General features: G+C 38.1%; 2 protein-coding genes across 3 annotated transcripts in view; both read right to left on the reverse strand.

The window, feature by feature from the left end:
• Positions 1-731: 731 nt before the first annotated feature.
• Positions 732-2,571, reverse strand: LOC140750362 (uncharacterized protein C15orf61 homolog). Of its 2 annotated transcripts, none has more exons than XM_073083839.1 (3): positions 2,173-2,571; positions 1,216-1,399; positions 732-924 (listed from the first exon to the last, which is right to left on the reverse strand). In XM_073083839.1, the coding sequence occupies exons 1-3, from the start codon at positions 2,329-2,331 to the stop codon at positions 797-799; spliced, it is 471 nt and encodes a 156-aa protein (XP_072939940.1). In that variant the 5' UTR covers positions 2,332-2,571; the 3' UTR covers positions 732-796. The 2 variants fall into 2 exon arrangements, with proteins under 2 accessions (XP_072939940.1, XP_072939941.1); XM_073083840.1 differs by having other exon boundaries at positions 1,216-1,394; positions 2,173-2,313.
• A 3,396-nt stretch (positions 2,572-5,967) lies between these two features.
• The window catches only part of LOC140750288 (uncharacterized), a 29,012-nt gene continuing 19,498 nt past the window's right edge, over positions 5,968-15,481 (reverse strand). The window contains exons 15-25 of the mRNA XM_073083732.1: positions 14,550-14,659; positions 12,421-12,596; positions 11,938-12,075; positions 11,125-11,303; positions 10,299-10,409; positions 9,943-10,113; positions 8,789-9,159; positions 8,489-8,719; positions 8,189-8,419; positions 7,889-8,119; positions 5,968-5,986 (exon numbers count right to left, since the gene is read on the reverse strand). Of these exons, the coding sequence (XP_072939833.1) occupies positions 5,968-5,986; positions 7,889-8,119; positions 8,189-8,419; positions 8,489-8,719; positions 8,789-9,159; positions 9,943-10,113; positions 10,299-10,409; positions 11,125-11,303; positions 11,938-12,075; positions 12,421-12,596; positions 14,550-14,659 (1,968 nt within the window). The remainder of the gene's footprint in view (positions 5,987-7,888; positions 8,120-8,188; positions 8,420-8,488; positions 8,720-8,788; positions 9,160-9,942; positions 10,114-10,298; positions 10,410-11,124; positions 11,304-11,937; positions 12,076-12,420; positions 12,597-14,549; positions 14,660-15,481) is intronic.

The following is a 15,481-nucleotide window of genomic DNA, read 5'->3' on the forward strand; positions in this document are numbered from 1 at the left end:
GTTTACAGAAGATGCGCACCGCCTGCCTCGACTTGTCACTTCTGGCCATAGCCCGAACCGCCGTCGGGAGCGAGAGGTCGGGTCCAAAAACAGAGCTGTGCGCGCTGCCCTCCGCACTCCACGCAGGGCATACCTCCAACGTTTAGTGTGTAATATAATACTTTAAGGCCCGGCGCCCATTATCGGCATCGGCAAGAAAAGGGATCCTTCGGCATCCATACATGCCAGCGCACACTGTCGGAAACTATGACTTGGCATGCTGCAACGTTCTTAGGCATGACGAGGCGTCCTTAAGCATGCCGCACCGTTCTCAAGCTTGCCGGAGCATCTCAATATCGTATGCTTCGATATTGAGATGCTCCGGCATATCTGTTGCTTCGGCGCCGGCGGCGGCGGCACGGCGGGCGACGGCGTACCGAAGGATCCCGAAGTGTCCCAAAACATCCTTAAAGCTGCCGATGCAGTAGCCTCAAGCATACTGAAGCGGTATTTTTGTTACTACAATCATATATCATGGAAATCTCTACTTTATTGTAATGTATAATGCTTTTTATCACCTAAAATCCTCAGCCGTGCCGATGCCAATAATGGGCGCCGGCCCTAACCCTGATCCTTATGCACCATTGCAAATAGAAAAATCCATAGTAAACTGAAGAAATCAAATATACCTAATATACCATGACGGATTTTTAAACAACTCACTATGAGATACATAACTTGAAAACAAACAATGTAAATTACAGTTCCATAAATATTTTATTTACAAATCAAATTCCCTAAATAATAATAATTTATTTCAATAAATGGATCCTTTGTCTTCTGGCAGAAGGAAATATATGGTTACTGGTCCTTTGGTTGTGTGCACAATTTCTTTGTGCCTTATTAGCTGTGTTGCTGCCAGACCATATAGCAGGCAGGGAATACCTACAAATATAATATTTCCGATTACAAACTCATGTAAAGACATTGTTTTAAAAGAAATAACTTAAAAAATATTTAGGTATAGTATGACAACTTTAAATTGAATTGAAATTCATAATTATATTTTATTGTTGAAGAGTTTCTAGGCTTAATATTAATTTTTAAGTCCACTTTGATTACAGTATCTTTAGATTAGATTCCTCTAGTAATAAAATTAAATGAGGCAATACATTAAAAATAAACTTAGAATTATTATTATGTTAATTGAGATTATTTTTTTTATTTTGTACTGACCTAGATTAACAACTTTAATAGCTCTCATAAACTTATCGGAAACACCCAAATCTTCTGCTTGCTTCCTGGAACAGTGATATTTTATGTATGGAAAGCAGCCGGTCCTCAGGATTTGATAGTTGCTACTCCCAACTTTCCAATTAAAATTCGACATACCAAACTGGTCATCCTTCACACTACTGTACTGAAAAAAGTTGAAAAGTAGGTGAGTTTTTAAAATTATTACATAAGTTTTTCAGAATAATTACCTCAGAAGTGCATGTTTTTCTTTTTGTTGTTGTATTTAACAAGGAATCTACATTAAGCAGTGATGGCCTAAAGGTATGAAATTCGACCTGTCACACTAGGAGTACAGGGTTCAAATCCCAGGACATCTGATATTTTGATTTATCTGCATATTACAAATACATGATCACTTGCTTTAATGTTAAAGTAAGATAAGGTTAGAGAATCAACATGTCTCAGTATTTCATAAAAAAGAAATTCTCACAGGTATATGAAATCTTGCATGAATGCATTTAGCTAGTGTGGTATGCTATGGCCATTTTCATCTATTTCAACAACAGTCATTTTATGAATTTTTCATTCTATGAATCATAACGATAAAAAAGACTAGCAAATAAAAAGGCACAGATGGCATGTGTGAGTCAGCCGTCCGAGCAGCCCAGACGCAGGGGGCAAACTGAAAATCAGAGCCACGACGCAGTTTACCTGCACGTGGCACATGCTGAGATTGTCCCTTTTCGTGGTCGTTGCAACACATATTATTGTAATAACTGATTGTACATTTTATTGTCCTTTTGTTGTTGTTTTATTTTTTTTTCTTTTGTTTTAGGTTATTGTTATTTTTTTTTTGTCTCTCTCTAGTGTAGTATCTCATTTGTGTTGCAATTATCCGAATAAATGTTTCTTTCTTTCTTTCTTTCTTTCTTTCATTATCATTATAATTGATATTACCTTAACGAAATATGATGTCCAAGGCGGTTCCTTGCACTGCATCAAATATGCAGTTAGTACTTCTGAAGATGTAGGCTTTGATGAAAAGAGTCTATACCGTACGATACAAACATTTAGACATGATTTGCCAAATATACTTGTAGACTGGGAAATAATCATTGGAGTCGTGAAATCTTTGTTTCATTTGCTTTTAACCAATTACGTAAACGTGAGACGAAATATTTTGTGGACACTTGTAAATACAGATGATTATGGCGTTTTCGGCCCACAAGCCGGTTATTTAAAAACATATACTACTGAGTGATGATATATAAACATTTAATATTAGCATCTAAATTAATATGATACTAAATCTTTTAAACACACAGTCTCAAATATTATAATTATAAATAGATTTTTAAATCTATAAATCTATATCTTGATCCTGTTCAATGTTTATATAATGTCAAAGTCAAACTGCCAATCGACATGACAATTCAATGTCATTCAGTATGACACTTCCTATGATACGGCTAAAATAATAAGATGATTATGCCTACAAAATTAGATTCTATTCTCTGCGCGGTATAGTATAGGTATAGGTTTGTAGTTGAAAGTAATCATTTATCACTACGTTTTACCTACGGCTTCGCTCGTATTCAAAGGTTTTTATCTATCCCTCGGGTACGGAACTTTTTATTCGGGATAAAAATGCCTTTGCCCCCTGACGTGTGTAGAAACATTCATTACAATCAGTTATCTTTCTCTGGCGTGACGGAAGGTGTAGCAAACAAACTCACATTAACATCTATTTTGTTTGGATTCCAACATCATCTACTATATACATCTACTATAATATTTAAAATGAAATATCCACATACATAGTTTAAAATAAAACAATAGAATATCTGAAATAAAAACAAAAGCTGCTCTTTTGGCATGTTTTATTAAAAAATAGAATGTCTTCATCATAATTATAAAACTTAATTTCATCAAACATTTTGAATAATAATAACAAGAACAACAGTAGTACCATTTTTGAAGAAATTGAGAAACATTTATGTAGTAAAAAGTACAAAGGAGAGGTAACGATCAAAACACAACAGTGAGTGAATTTGCAACTCAATTTGTTTACGAAAATTGTTGTGATGCAGTTCGAATCGTCTGATTCCACATCACAGAAATGCGCGATGCGAATGAATTCGCAAGTAATTGCCATCGCATCATTTATGTGTTTCAATCGTAATGCCAATAGGTTGAGTTGGTAAAGTTGAATATCTTTGGGTTGTTAATTTCAGACGTACAGATTATATTAGTGTAGAATACATCCGTATCCATATGCCAAGGTTCCGTGCCTTGGGTACCACAGGTACATTGTACAATGGACAACAAAGCATATTAATACCCCGACCCATAATGGTTTAAAATCACCATTAAAAGTCTACTCTATCAAAGCGCAATGATTACCACTTTGCCAGGTTTAAAGGGTTTTATCATAATATTTCTTGTACTTGTTTAAACACTGATACAAAAAATATTGCTTTTTTTTCAATGTATTTATACTTTTATATAATTTTTTCTATCTGTTCATCGTTGTAAATGAGCAATATCTTAAATGAGCAATAACTAACCCAAATATCAAACGAAATTATCAAAATGTAAACAACATGTTTCCACTAAACCAAACCATTGAGTTTACGATCACATGATAAAATTATAAGTTCACATAATTTCATTGTGGATTATTAAGAAGGTTTAATAATTGATTGATTACATTTTATGTAATATATTACCATGACTATAACATATTATGATACACGATTTTTAAAAACAGTCAAATCATATTATCATCATTTTAGGGCACATTGGATTTTTTTACATTAATCACAAGTTACTAACTACCTTATAATAAAATATAACTAAACTAATTGATTCTTATAAATAATTTGGTAGAAAAATGTTGTTTTTTATAATTTTTATATGTCATATATTTTGTGTATACTTTAAGTATGCATACATACGATCATACATTATTAAAACTAAAATACGGTAAAATTAAAACCAATAAAATTCATTAAATACTAAATTGTGTTAAATGTACAAAATATGAGCTTTTGATAAAACGATGATAAAATAATTGTAACCTATGGATACGAAAATGACACAATTTACAAAAAAAAATGCCAATCATCAGTCATACTAAATAAAGTAATAAAACTAACACCTACTAACTAAAAACAAAGTGTTTGCGATAAAAATGTCGGAATTGTAAATGCTAATAAGAACTACAATTGTGTAAGTGACCTAGACATCAACAGTGCCGATATGTCAGAAAATATATGGAAAAAGATCACCATAATTGACACTACCGTAAACATTAATAAAAGTTTCGGTATAAACTTCGGTTTCTTTTAATGTTTTGAACCCAAAAAGTGCCCTTTAAAGTATAACGCCTGTTATTCAATTATAACGGGGCCTTGCAGCTTAACATACTGTCCGAAGGGCGAAAATATGGATACATAACCTAAGGAGTCAACCATGCAATTGCTTAAAATTGTATTACAATTGAAATCTACACAAGTCTCCAGGCTACACATGCTCAAACATCAAACATGATCGAATGCCTCAATTTCACACACAATTTCGATGACACTTTATATGTCATATGTATTTTTTGGTTCTAAAACATAATGTACTATTTATAGTATACCTATGTATGTCTCCAGACACCATATGTATTAGACACGGTTGGCGGCAAAACAAAATCGTTCCATACAATATGTTTAAACGTATTTATATCTTCCGTAGCACAATCACGCAGACATGAGCCGTGCCAATCATAATATTTTATTGAAAAAATATTAGATTTTATCTGACACGACACGTATAGTGTCTAAGATATAATTAGTTTTAGTCTATGAAGACTAACTATCATGTAGCCAAGGGTCAGCGACTGCAGATTTTCATATATCATGTCTCAATAAAAAATGTGATCTTAATTAGCAGCGCTAAATGTATCTCGCTCACACATTATAGAAAATGAAGGAGAAAGCAACAACGACAACACGGACCAACATAGTCGACAATCATACAGTTGTGACGTGTTTACGCTCAGATTATTTCTCTATATACTTATCTATCTATTATGAAAAACTTGTAAAAAATAGAACTAAGATAGTATCTTAGTTCTATTTTTTACAAGTTTTTCATCTTTTATTCAGCCTCTTAAGACATGAATTTATAAAAATCATCTTAGTACGTTATAAAGAACTGTACAAAATTGCATGTTTTAAATCTACATATTTCATCTCCAGCTTTATTATTTAATAAAGTAGAAAAACAGTGAGATTAACAAAATTGAAATTGAAATCCATGGCTTCAAAATACACGATACGAAATCTAAAACAAAATATTTTAATTTAAGTCTAAACGGTTGGACCGATATTAACGGGACATTCACTTATTTATGAACTATACAATTAGTAACGTAATCTTATTTACTCAGAAAATACATAGTCTAATCAATAAAAGCATGTGTATTTATGTAAGATTGTAAGAAGTTACACTTCTTTGGCGTAATTAATAAAAAAATATGTGTTACATCAACGCGCGCAACAACGTCTCACTCTAATCGTACACTTTATTTTTTCCCAAAAGAAGTAAAACTTCGAAAAATAGTTTAGGGAGGGAATAGCCAGTAATGACCATTCCTATTACAAGCTCGTTACGATGATGTCTGAGCGATAGTCGTCCGAATTATGTTGGCAGCTTCCGCCTCCCCTATACTGTCTAGGATTTGCGCCAGCGATTCGGGGCTCATATGTTCATCATGTTTCTGTAATAAAATCACAGTATTAGTATAGTTTATTTTTGCATAATTAATACGATAATATGAAAAAAAGGCTTTGCTTAATATTTAATTATGATGAAATTTATTTGAATATGTTCACAATATCATTCTTTAAAGTAGTACTCTAAATGTTATCTAGATGTGGATCAAATATATTATACATAGAAGATGATTTTTTATAGCACTCTGTGACCTAAACCCGCATTTTAGCCACGCATTTCTGTGTCCAAAGTAGCCGATTTTTACACCGTACGAATATTAATACACTACCCTCACAGTTGAAAAAAATAAACATAGCTATGAACGTTTCATACTTTTAAATGCCATTTAAAAATTAAAAGTGAGTAATGAGTATTTTCTTTAAAGCTATAATTATTTTAATATTTTATTTTGGACGTATTTATAAATGTTTTTGCCATTGTGTACATACTAAGCAATAGCATCACTATAAGACTAACTATTGGGCTTTATCGAATTTTATTGTTTGTTTTGACTGTGTTTGTTTTATTTTCACTACAAACCATAGTAGGAGATATTTAAATTAGGAATCGTTATCAAAATTAGACATAATACTACTCCAGTAGAATCTCGACTAAGCGACCTATTTGTTGTCGTATTTGTGGCATTCGGATTATCGAAAAATTGGATAATTGAGTTTATGAAGAAAAGCTATTTAAACCGATTTAGGAAGGTGATGTTTTTCGACTATATGTTGTTACGTATGTATTTTTCATTCTTTGGCAAACTCAAACGACTTCATTAATTTTGATACATGATGTGTCGCTGAATTCGTCTAAATTGTGGCGATAACATAGGTTATATTTTTAGCAATCGGGTTTTTGTTTTTTATAGTAACTATTTTGTTGCGATTTGGCGACTTTCCGGAATTTAAATGCAAAGTTACTTGTTCACGTTTCACAATCCGAACAATCGCGAATATTTATAACTAAGGTCCGGATAATCGATTTTCTACTGTATCACTAGTATTAGTTATGTATTAGTACATTATGTGATTGCTTATCATATGTTTCTTTAATACGCCTGTATGTAGCCTAAATGGCTTGATAGATTTCGACGTATGTGTGATGTTAGATTTGTCTTTATCACAAGTGCAGAATAATTACTAAATTTTCTAAATTTCAATGGTTTTGGTTGTGTCACATTTTTATTGCTTTTTTAGTTCATAATTTTTAGTTTCAATCATTTATAAGTTTTAAAATAATTATCATATTTTTTCATATTTCTTCACAAGTATAAGCGGGTTTATGTCACACGAGCTATAAAATAGTATACGATACTTGTGACAAAAGTAGCCTATTATGTGCACGGCGTTTAGCACCCTCGCTGCGCTCGGGCGCTAACTTCACGCCGTGCAAAAATAGGCTACTTTGGCCACGCGTATCGTAATGTACTATTTTCAACTCAGTGTGAAATAGGAAAAATGTTTAAAGGAGGGAAGAGGATAATTTACATAAATATAAAACTAAAATTATATCATAATGAAAGAGATTAATTTCATTAATAAGTAATGTTATCTTTAGATTATGGATTTAATTTGTTCTACAATAACTTTGAAAAGTCGATCATAGAGTTGTTACTTCTGAGGACTACAATGGTCTCAAATTAAGTTAGCCGGCATTCCTTCATGTATACTTCATATATATTCCATGTACATGTACACTTTTTGGTGTAACATAATAATAAATAAATCAAACAAACGCATTAACGGATTCAAGTTAGAAGTGTGGCGATGGTTTTGGTGGTGGATAATGTATCGACGGAAACGGAACAGACGACGTATGCTCGACGTACTAACGCATCATCGGTTACCTTCGGCTTCGGTGGCTAAGCGCTTGGGAGCGGGCCGGGCGGAGCAGGGTCAGTTACCTGCAGGTGGTCGAGCAGGTCGCGCGCGGGGCTGGCGGCGGCGGCGAGGCGGTGCGGCGGCGGCGCGCGCGGCAGGCGGCGGGGGAGCGGGGTCGGTTACCTGCAGGTGGTCGAGCAGGTCGCGCGCGGGGCTGGCGGCGGCGGCGAGGCGGTGCGGCGGCGGCGCGCGCGGCAGGCGGCGGGGGAGCGGGGTCGGTTACCTGCAGGTGGTCGAGCAGGTCGCGCGCGGGGCTGGCGGCGGCGGCGAGGCGGTGCGGCGGCGGCGCGCGCGGCAGGCGGCGGGGGAGCGGGGTCGGTTACCTGCAGGTGGTCGAGCAGGTCGCGCGCGGGGCTGGCGGCGGCGGCGAGGCGGTGCGGCGGCGGCGCGCGCGGCAGGCGGCGGGGGAGCGGGGTCGGTTACCTGCAGGTGGTCGAGCAGGTCGCGCGCGGGGCTGGCGGCGGCGGCGAGGCGGTGCGGCGGCGGCGCGCGCGGCAGGCGGCGGGGGAGCGGGGTCGGTTACCTGCAGGTGGTCGAGCAGGTCGCGCGCGGGGCTGGCGGCGGCGGCGAGGCGGTGCGGCGGCGGCGCGCGCGGCAGGCGGCGGGGGAGCGGGGTCGGTTACCTGCAGGTGGTCGAGCAGGTCGCGCGCGGGGCTGGCGGCGGCGGCGAGGCGGTGCGGCGGCGGCGCGCGCGGCAGGCGGCGGGGGAGCGGGGTCGGTTACCTGCAGGTGGTCGAGCAGGTCGCGCGCGGGGCTGGCGGCGGCGGCGAGGCGGTGCGGCGGCGGCGCGCGCGGCAGGCGGCGGGGGAGCGGGGTCGGTTACCTGCAGGTGGTCGAGCAGGTCGCGCGCGGGGCTGGCGGCGGCGGCGAGGCGGTGCGGCGGCGGCGCGCGCGGCAGGCGGCGGGGGAGCGGGGTCGGTTACCTGCAGGTGGTCGAGCAGGTCGCGCGCGGGGCTGGCGGCGGCGGCGAGGCGGTGCGGCGGCGGCGCGCGCGGCAGGCGGCGGGGGAGCGGGGTCGGTTACCTGCAGGTGGTCGAGCAGGTCGCGCGCGGGGCTGGCGGCGGCGGCGAGGCGGTGCGGCGGCGGCGCGCGCGGCAGGCGGCGGGGGAGCGGGGTCGGTTACCTGCAGGTGGTCGAGCAGGTCGCGCGCGGGGCTGGCGGCGGCGGCGAGGCGGTGCGGCGGCGGCGCGCGCGGCAGGCGGCGGGCCAGCGCGCGCCAGCCGCCCGACGCGTCCAGCGCGCGCGACACCGCCCGCGCGCACTGCCGCAACACACCCGCCTCCTCGTACCCCTCCTGTACACACACGTCACCCGTCACTTAGTGCACCTTCACAAGAAGCCGGCTACAGACTCACGCGAGAAGTCTCGCCGCGCGAAATTGCGCGAGAACCGAGAAAGCATCTACACTCATGTGACCTTCTCATTCACATTCTCTACCGTCATCCAGAACGGACGTCAATGCGGCGGTTTTACCTACACAACAACATACAATGTTATGGTCGCACAGAGACCGAAGGAGAATGTGATACCGTTCTCTTTTCTCGCCCAAGAAACCCTTTGAAACGAGCAAAAATATCGACACCGATAGGAGAACAAGCGAGCGCGAGAATGAGAAGACAAGAAAGCTATCACATTCACGCTTCTCGGGTGTTCTCGGCGTAAGTCTGTAGCCACGGTTACGTTCAAAGCTTTTAAACTTACAAAATTCAAAAATCTTTATTTATAGAATAAAATGTAATACATTAGTGTACTTCCAAGAGGCGGGGGCGGCTGTACCCCCTCTCTCTGCCTTACATATTCAAAACTGTACTAAATTGCATTTATTAAAAATGTAGTAATAAAAAACGTCTCATACATTGGATTTCTAACAAATAACTAATGCAGTCTCAAAAATATTTGAAAAGAAGATATTGAAATGTGAAAGAATTGTGACAATCAGTAACTTATAAATCACGTAACAAACCATGCCTCATCCCGAAGTATAAAAACCCTATTAACCAACTATAAATATGTCTATCTATACAATGACTGACCAAAATTATAAAACAATAAATTATATAATATTAAATTTACTCACACCATCGTCAGCTGATTCATATTCGTCTTCTGGTTCGGATTTGATTTCCAAGTTGTCTTCGCGCAAAGTTTTGAACGACACATACTTCTGCATAAGCTCGAACATTTCTGGCTTGTCAGTACAAAGTTTCCATGCGGGTTTGTTGAATTCCTCGTGTTTCATGGGGTCAGCCTGCAATCACCATCACTAACATTAATATATTTTTTTCTTTTGTTTATGTAAACCTTTTTAGCTTAACTGCTACGACTCGGCTCCATGCTTACTTAATGTTGTTAATAGGCTGAATTTTCTAAAGTTAAAAATATTATCTATCTCGGGTTTTTTACTTTATTAAATATTAATATAATTATACAAACCTTATTGTCAAGAAGCAATTTCATAATTTCTAATGAATGTTCTTTCTGTTCTCCGCCACAGACAATTTGCAGAGCTGTGTTGCCTTGTCCGTCTATGGCATCGATTTCCCCCTGTAATATATAATTAAGTAAATGTTTTTCGTGAAAGTGTTTGTCTTTTAATTTATTTACTAATAATAATTATTATTTTTTAATTGAGATTTTGTAGTAGATACATTTTAGGTATTTTTTAAATTATATGCTATTGGGGCATAATTTAGAGTCATTTTAGTATAGTGAAATCAGTGTAAGTGCGTTAATGATAGATTAATACGCAGTAGTGATAGCACTACAGCGTAACCTGCACTCAAGACTGTCTGAGTGTTGTAGCGTAGTTTAGAGCGGCGTAGTGCGATGTTACAATGTAGTGCTAGTGTAGCAGTGTGTTGTGGTTTAGCGTAGTTTAATGCATTCTTACTCGGGGTAGTGTGACGTAATGTAGAGAATAGTATAGTGTGAATGGGTACGGCGCAGTTATGTAATACTATGGCCAAGTAGACCAAGTATGTGATGTTTGACTAAATATTGTAATTTATAATATTATTATAAAAGAATATTAAAATATCGGAGGGTATTCACCGTCTTGAGAATTTGCCCAGACAAAGAGGGTACCCTCTATACCGAATACACCCCCACATTGCAAACGCAGTCGCGGCACATGAGAGGCTAGGTGGGTAAGGCGTCCCCTGTAATGTATATAATGTATGCGATACAGTGTAGAGCGTTGCAATGTAATGTAGTGGAGTGTAATAGGGCGCAGTGCAGTGCAGTGCGGTGCGGTGCGTACCGGCGGCAGGTGGTGCGCGAGCGCGCGCGCGGCGGGCAGCGCGCCGTCGTACGCGGCGAGGTGCAGCGCCGTGCGCGCCGCCGCGTCCCGCGCGCCCCGCGCCGCGCCCCGCGCCAGCAGCGCGCGCGCGCCGCGCTCCGACCAGTGCACCGCCGCCAAGTGCAGCGCCGTCTGCTTCTCTGAGAACGACGTACAGTATTAGTATATACGGCGCCCCTGGTGGCCTGCCCCAGAACTACTCGTGGGTTTTACATACATACCTATAGATACCTATTATATATTTATATTTATTATTCGACTAATTATTGGCAATTCTAATTTTCGATTATTTAAAAGTTAATCGATTATGATTTCTTCCGAATGCCTTGAAGCCGCAAGCTCTAGCCGTCACGTGGTCGTAAACTGCCTACTACAAAGTTAGTTAAAAACATTAATGATATTAGGACGACATGTGTCAAAATGGGCCGATTAAATTGTGACGACTGTAGCTTGTTGTAGTTCGCGCCAAACTACTAGTCCGCTCTGAATATAGAAACGAATCGCGTCAAAAATTTATATGACACAATACTTAACACTTTTTGTCATATTGAATTTAGACTGTACACTATAGACTGTACTCTCATTTCCTTTTTCTTATAAAAGCAAGGATTAAGCTGACGCATTTATTCCAATTCAAAAGTTTGTTTATTAATTTCAACTAATTTTTAAAATCTTGCAATATATTTCAACCGGACATTTTACGAAAAATATACATATAACCTTATACTATATAACAAATTAATTCTAAAATCTAATCGTAACAATTTTTCTCACCATTGTTATATGCATTGATGTCGAAGCTCACGTTATTGTCCCTAATAGCGTCGAGTAACGGCACGAGGCAGGTTTGGTATATAACGGCGTAATGCACGGCGTTATTACCGTCGTTATCTTCAGCCATCGGGTCACAACCTACACAAAAACAACAAAAATACGATTTTATCTATGATTAAAAAAGATAATAATGGGATGAAAGTCTCATGATTAAACGTTTAAAATATATGTTATAAAGCCAAAAATTTTATTGTCTGTCATTTCAGTGCCAATTATTAAAAAATTCTAATGGATTCTTTTAAACCATTTTTCACCGTAGGAACATTGATGCCACCTAACCTAACCAAACATATATAAACAAATAGTACATGAAAATAATTATTTTATGAAGAAATTGTTTCAAAACGATTTTAAAATCTATTTACACCTATCGTATCATTGGAGAACAATATTAATTGATGTAGAATGTAATAGATAACATACCTTTTGATACAAGGAAAGTGACGAGTTTCGGCAAATCATTTTCGACGGCGAGGTGTAGAATGGTTTTCATGCGATGGTTCCTCAGGTTGAGCAAGTGTGTCATTCTCATGTTGTGAATCAGCTTCACTATGAACTCCAAACTTGGTTGATTGCTGCACAGTGTCATATGGAGGAAGCTGCACGAAAATAATATAAATTATAGGGTTAACTGATGAGCATGCGTTCAACTGATGGTAACTGCCGCCCATGGACATCTATCATTATAGAACCCCTGATAATGTTGGTATTTGTCTAAAATCGGTGCCAGATGCGTTGCTCAGAGCTAAGAACACTTCGTGTAAATGTCTCTGCTTCACTACGTCCTTTAAGCCAGAACACGTCGCATAACAGTATTGTTATTAGAAAAAAAAATGACGTGTCTGTGAAGTCGAAACACGAAGGATTCTACCACAAACATTGAACACAATCATGAAAACGCAATCATTCAACACAAACAATGAATTCGGGTCACTTTTAGTCTAATTTTATTAATAGGTATAGTCCGCGAGGTCTAAACCACAGTACAAATATATAGATCCTTAAACTGTGTCTAAGCTGAGCTTTGCATTTGTGTGAGTGCACATGGATAGTGTAGGTGTTAAATCAGATTACGTCTTTTCATTGATTTAAACCGGTTTATACTGTTTTTTGGCAATCGTGCATCTTCCTCACTTTTTGTACTGGTAGCAGAATTGTTTAATTTTTAATATTTTGTTTTTGTGTTCGATTTTTTAGTAAAATGGTCTCTAATATAAAAAAACATTGTTGAAATTTAAAATCAAATAAATATTTTTTAATTAACTAAAATTAAACGTTAATACTTGGTACAATTCACGAAATTGAACTTCATAAAAAATGTAAAGACGGACTAAAAATTAAAAAATAAGGAAAATAAACTTTGTAACAGTTAAATCCACCATTTTTCTGCATTGTATAATTATCAAATCACAGACTTAGTTCTAATTCTATCTAGACTTTCGCGAAAAATATCGAGATAAGCTCTTATTATAAAATTGTACAATGTAACCAATGGTGTGTTTAAATACTACAAAGTAAATAAATTTAATTAATTTCATTGTATATTGTAAGAACATATTTTTACTATATTTTTTTAAACAACAATACCTATTCAACTATGTACCTAACTAAAATGATAAAATTTACTTTTGAAAGTTTTTTATCTGACTCTACTTTTGTGTTCACTCACACTAATGCAAAGCTCACCTTAGACCTCGCGGACTATACATACTTCCGCACAGTAAGGCGAAGTAATTACAATAACAAATCATCGAATTCAATTTACTATCACATCAAGAAAAAATACTAATAAATAAAATCATAAAACACACCTTGCACACACACGAGCATGCACGCACACACGCATCCACACGGACACGCCTAGTCATGCGCACGCATACGCACATCCACAAGTACACCCACACGCACACCTATTTCAATTAGTAGAGGAAACTTAGGTATAACATTGATAAGTAATAAACAAATATTTTTTAACGACTTTATTAAAAAAAATGTATTAAAAGCTAAAAAAATAGCGGTGAGTCCTAGGTACGTTAAAATAAAATATATAAAAGATAAATAAAATGTGGTGACTATACGTCATAACGCCACTCTCATTAGTCCAGCGCATTGATCAACCAAAAATAAAATGTTTTTTCTAACTCTCGCACGGCAACTAAATTCCTCAAATCGGTAGACTGTCATACCACTCGCACTTCTCAGATTTATTACCTTCATATCACAAACTAAGCAACTGTAAACGTTCTTTAAAATACCTTATAGTGTAACATGGTATATTTAATTCTACACTCTTTTCCACATAACATCAGTGGAGAATTTACTCTAAACAGCTTAAAATAATAATAAATATAGTTAAAAAAACTAAAAAACACGCTTTTGTGATAAAATCAACTAAAAAGCTTTCGGTATTCTATTTCATTCTTTCATACATGCAGGGTAAGATGTTGTTGTTGTTAAGTATGTTGATCTCTCTCTATTGAAAAACGGAGTTACTCACTGACAAACATACAAGTGAAGCTAATATAAAGCGTGTAAAAAGAAGGATAACTTACGTATCACCATTAGAGAGCCGCATTTCGAAAAGCCTCTCGAGCTTTTCCCGGACAACTTGCTTCTTGTAGCCCGATTTGTTTCTTATAATCTCGCAGAGCTCCTTAACTAGCTGTTAAATACACAGACCTTTGACTTGGAGTGACTGCTAGAAGGACACGTTTAATAAATATTGTGACCATAAGGGACCTAGAGATACTAATAGTTACAGCTTTACTCGCGTTTATTTCTTAAATATGTCAACAGATTGCAGTGCGTTGACGACACGATGACGGCGACTCGAAGAAGAACCACTGCAACCAGCTGACACAAACAAGAAATAAATACGAGTATCACCAAAACTACATCTATCCATAAAATAGGGTGTCGAGTTCAGAAGGTAATAAGTATGTTAGGAGAGCTTCAATCGTACAAGATAAATCAATATACATAATAAATAAATAAATATGATGAAAAATTGAAATAGTATAATAAATTAATCTTTATTACACCGATTACATTAACAATATCCAAGACAGAGATTCAAGTTTACACAAAATATAAATTTTATACTGTTTCTTAAAACCTAACTACGTAGGTATTTTACTTATTTTTAATAACAAAACATAATCATTTTAGTTTTAAGAATATAAATCTATACATAAACTACACAAACATAAAAAGAATTAATAACATATAAAAAATTAAGTCAAAGATTTAAAAAAAAAGACGGTATAGTGAGTAGTGTGCATGATCACAGCTATCTTAAAGTATGGCCTTCAACCCAGCCACTCTCAATAAAACGCCTGCATATTTCGGCTGCGGGAATTAACGTTCTCATTTAGCGAAACTATATCTTCATTAAAATAGACCAACCCAATAATAAAAGTATCATAGCCACACAAAAAAACATCTTTCAGGCCCAGAGCTCAGTCCATGTGTAATATACGTTTTT

Source organism: Epargyreus clarus, unplaced genomic scaffold (assembly GCF_041222505.1).
Source record: "Epargyreus clarus isolate Ecla_fem2 unplaced genomic scaffold, WU_Ecla_fem_2.2 ptg000019l, whole genome shotgun sequence".
Lineage (NCBI taxonomy): Eukaryota > Metazoa > Arthropoda > Insecta > Lepidoptera > Hesperiidae > Epargyreus > Epargyreus clarus.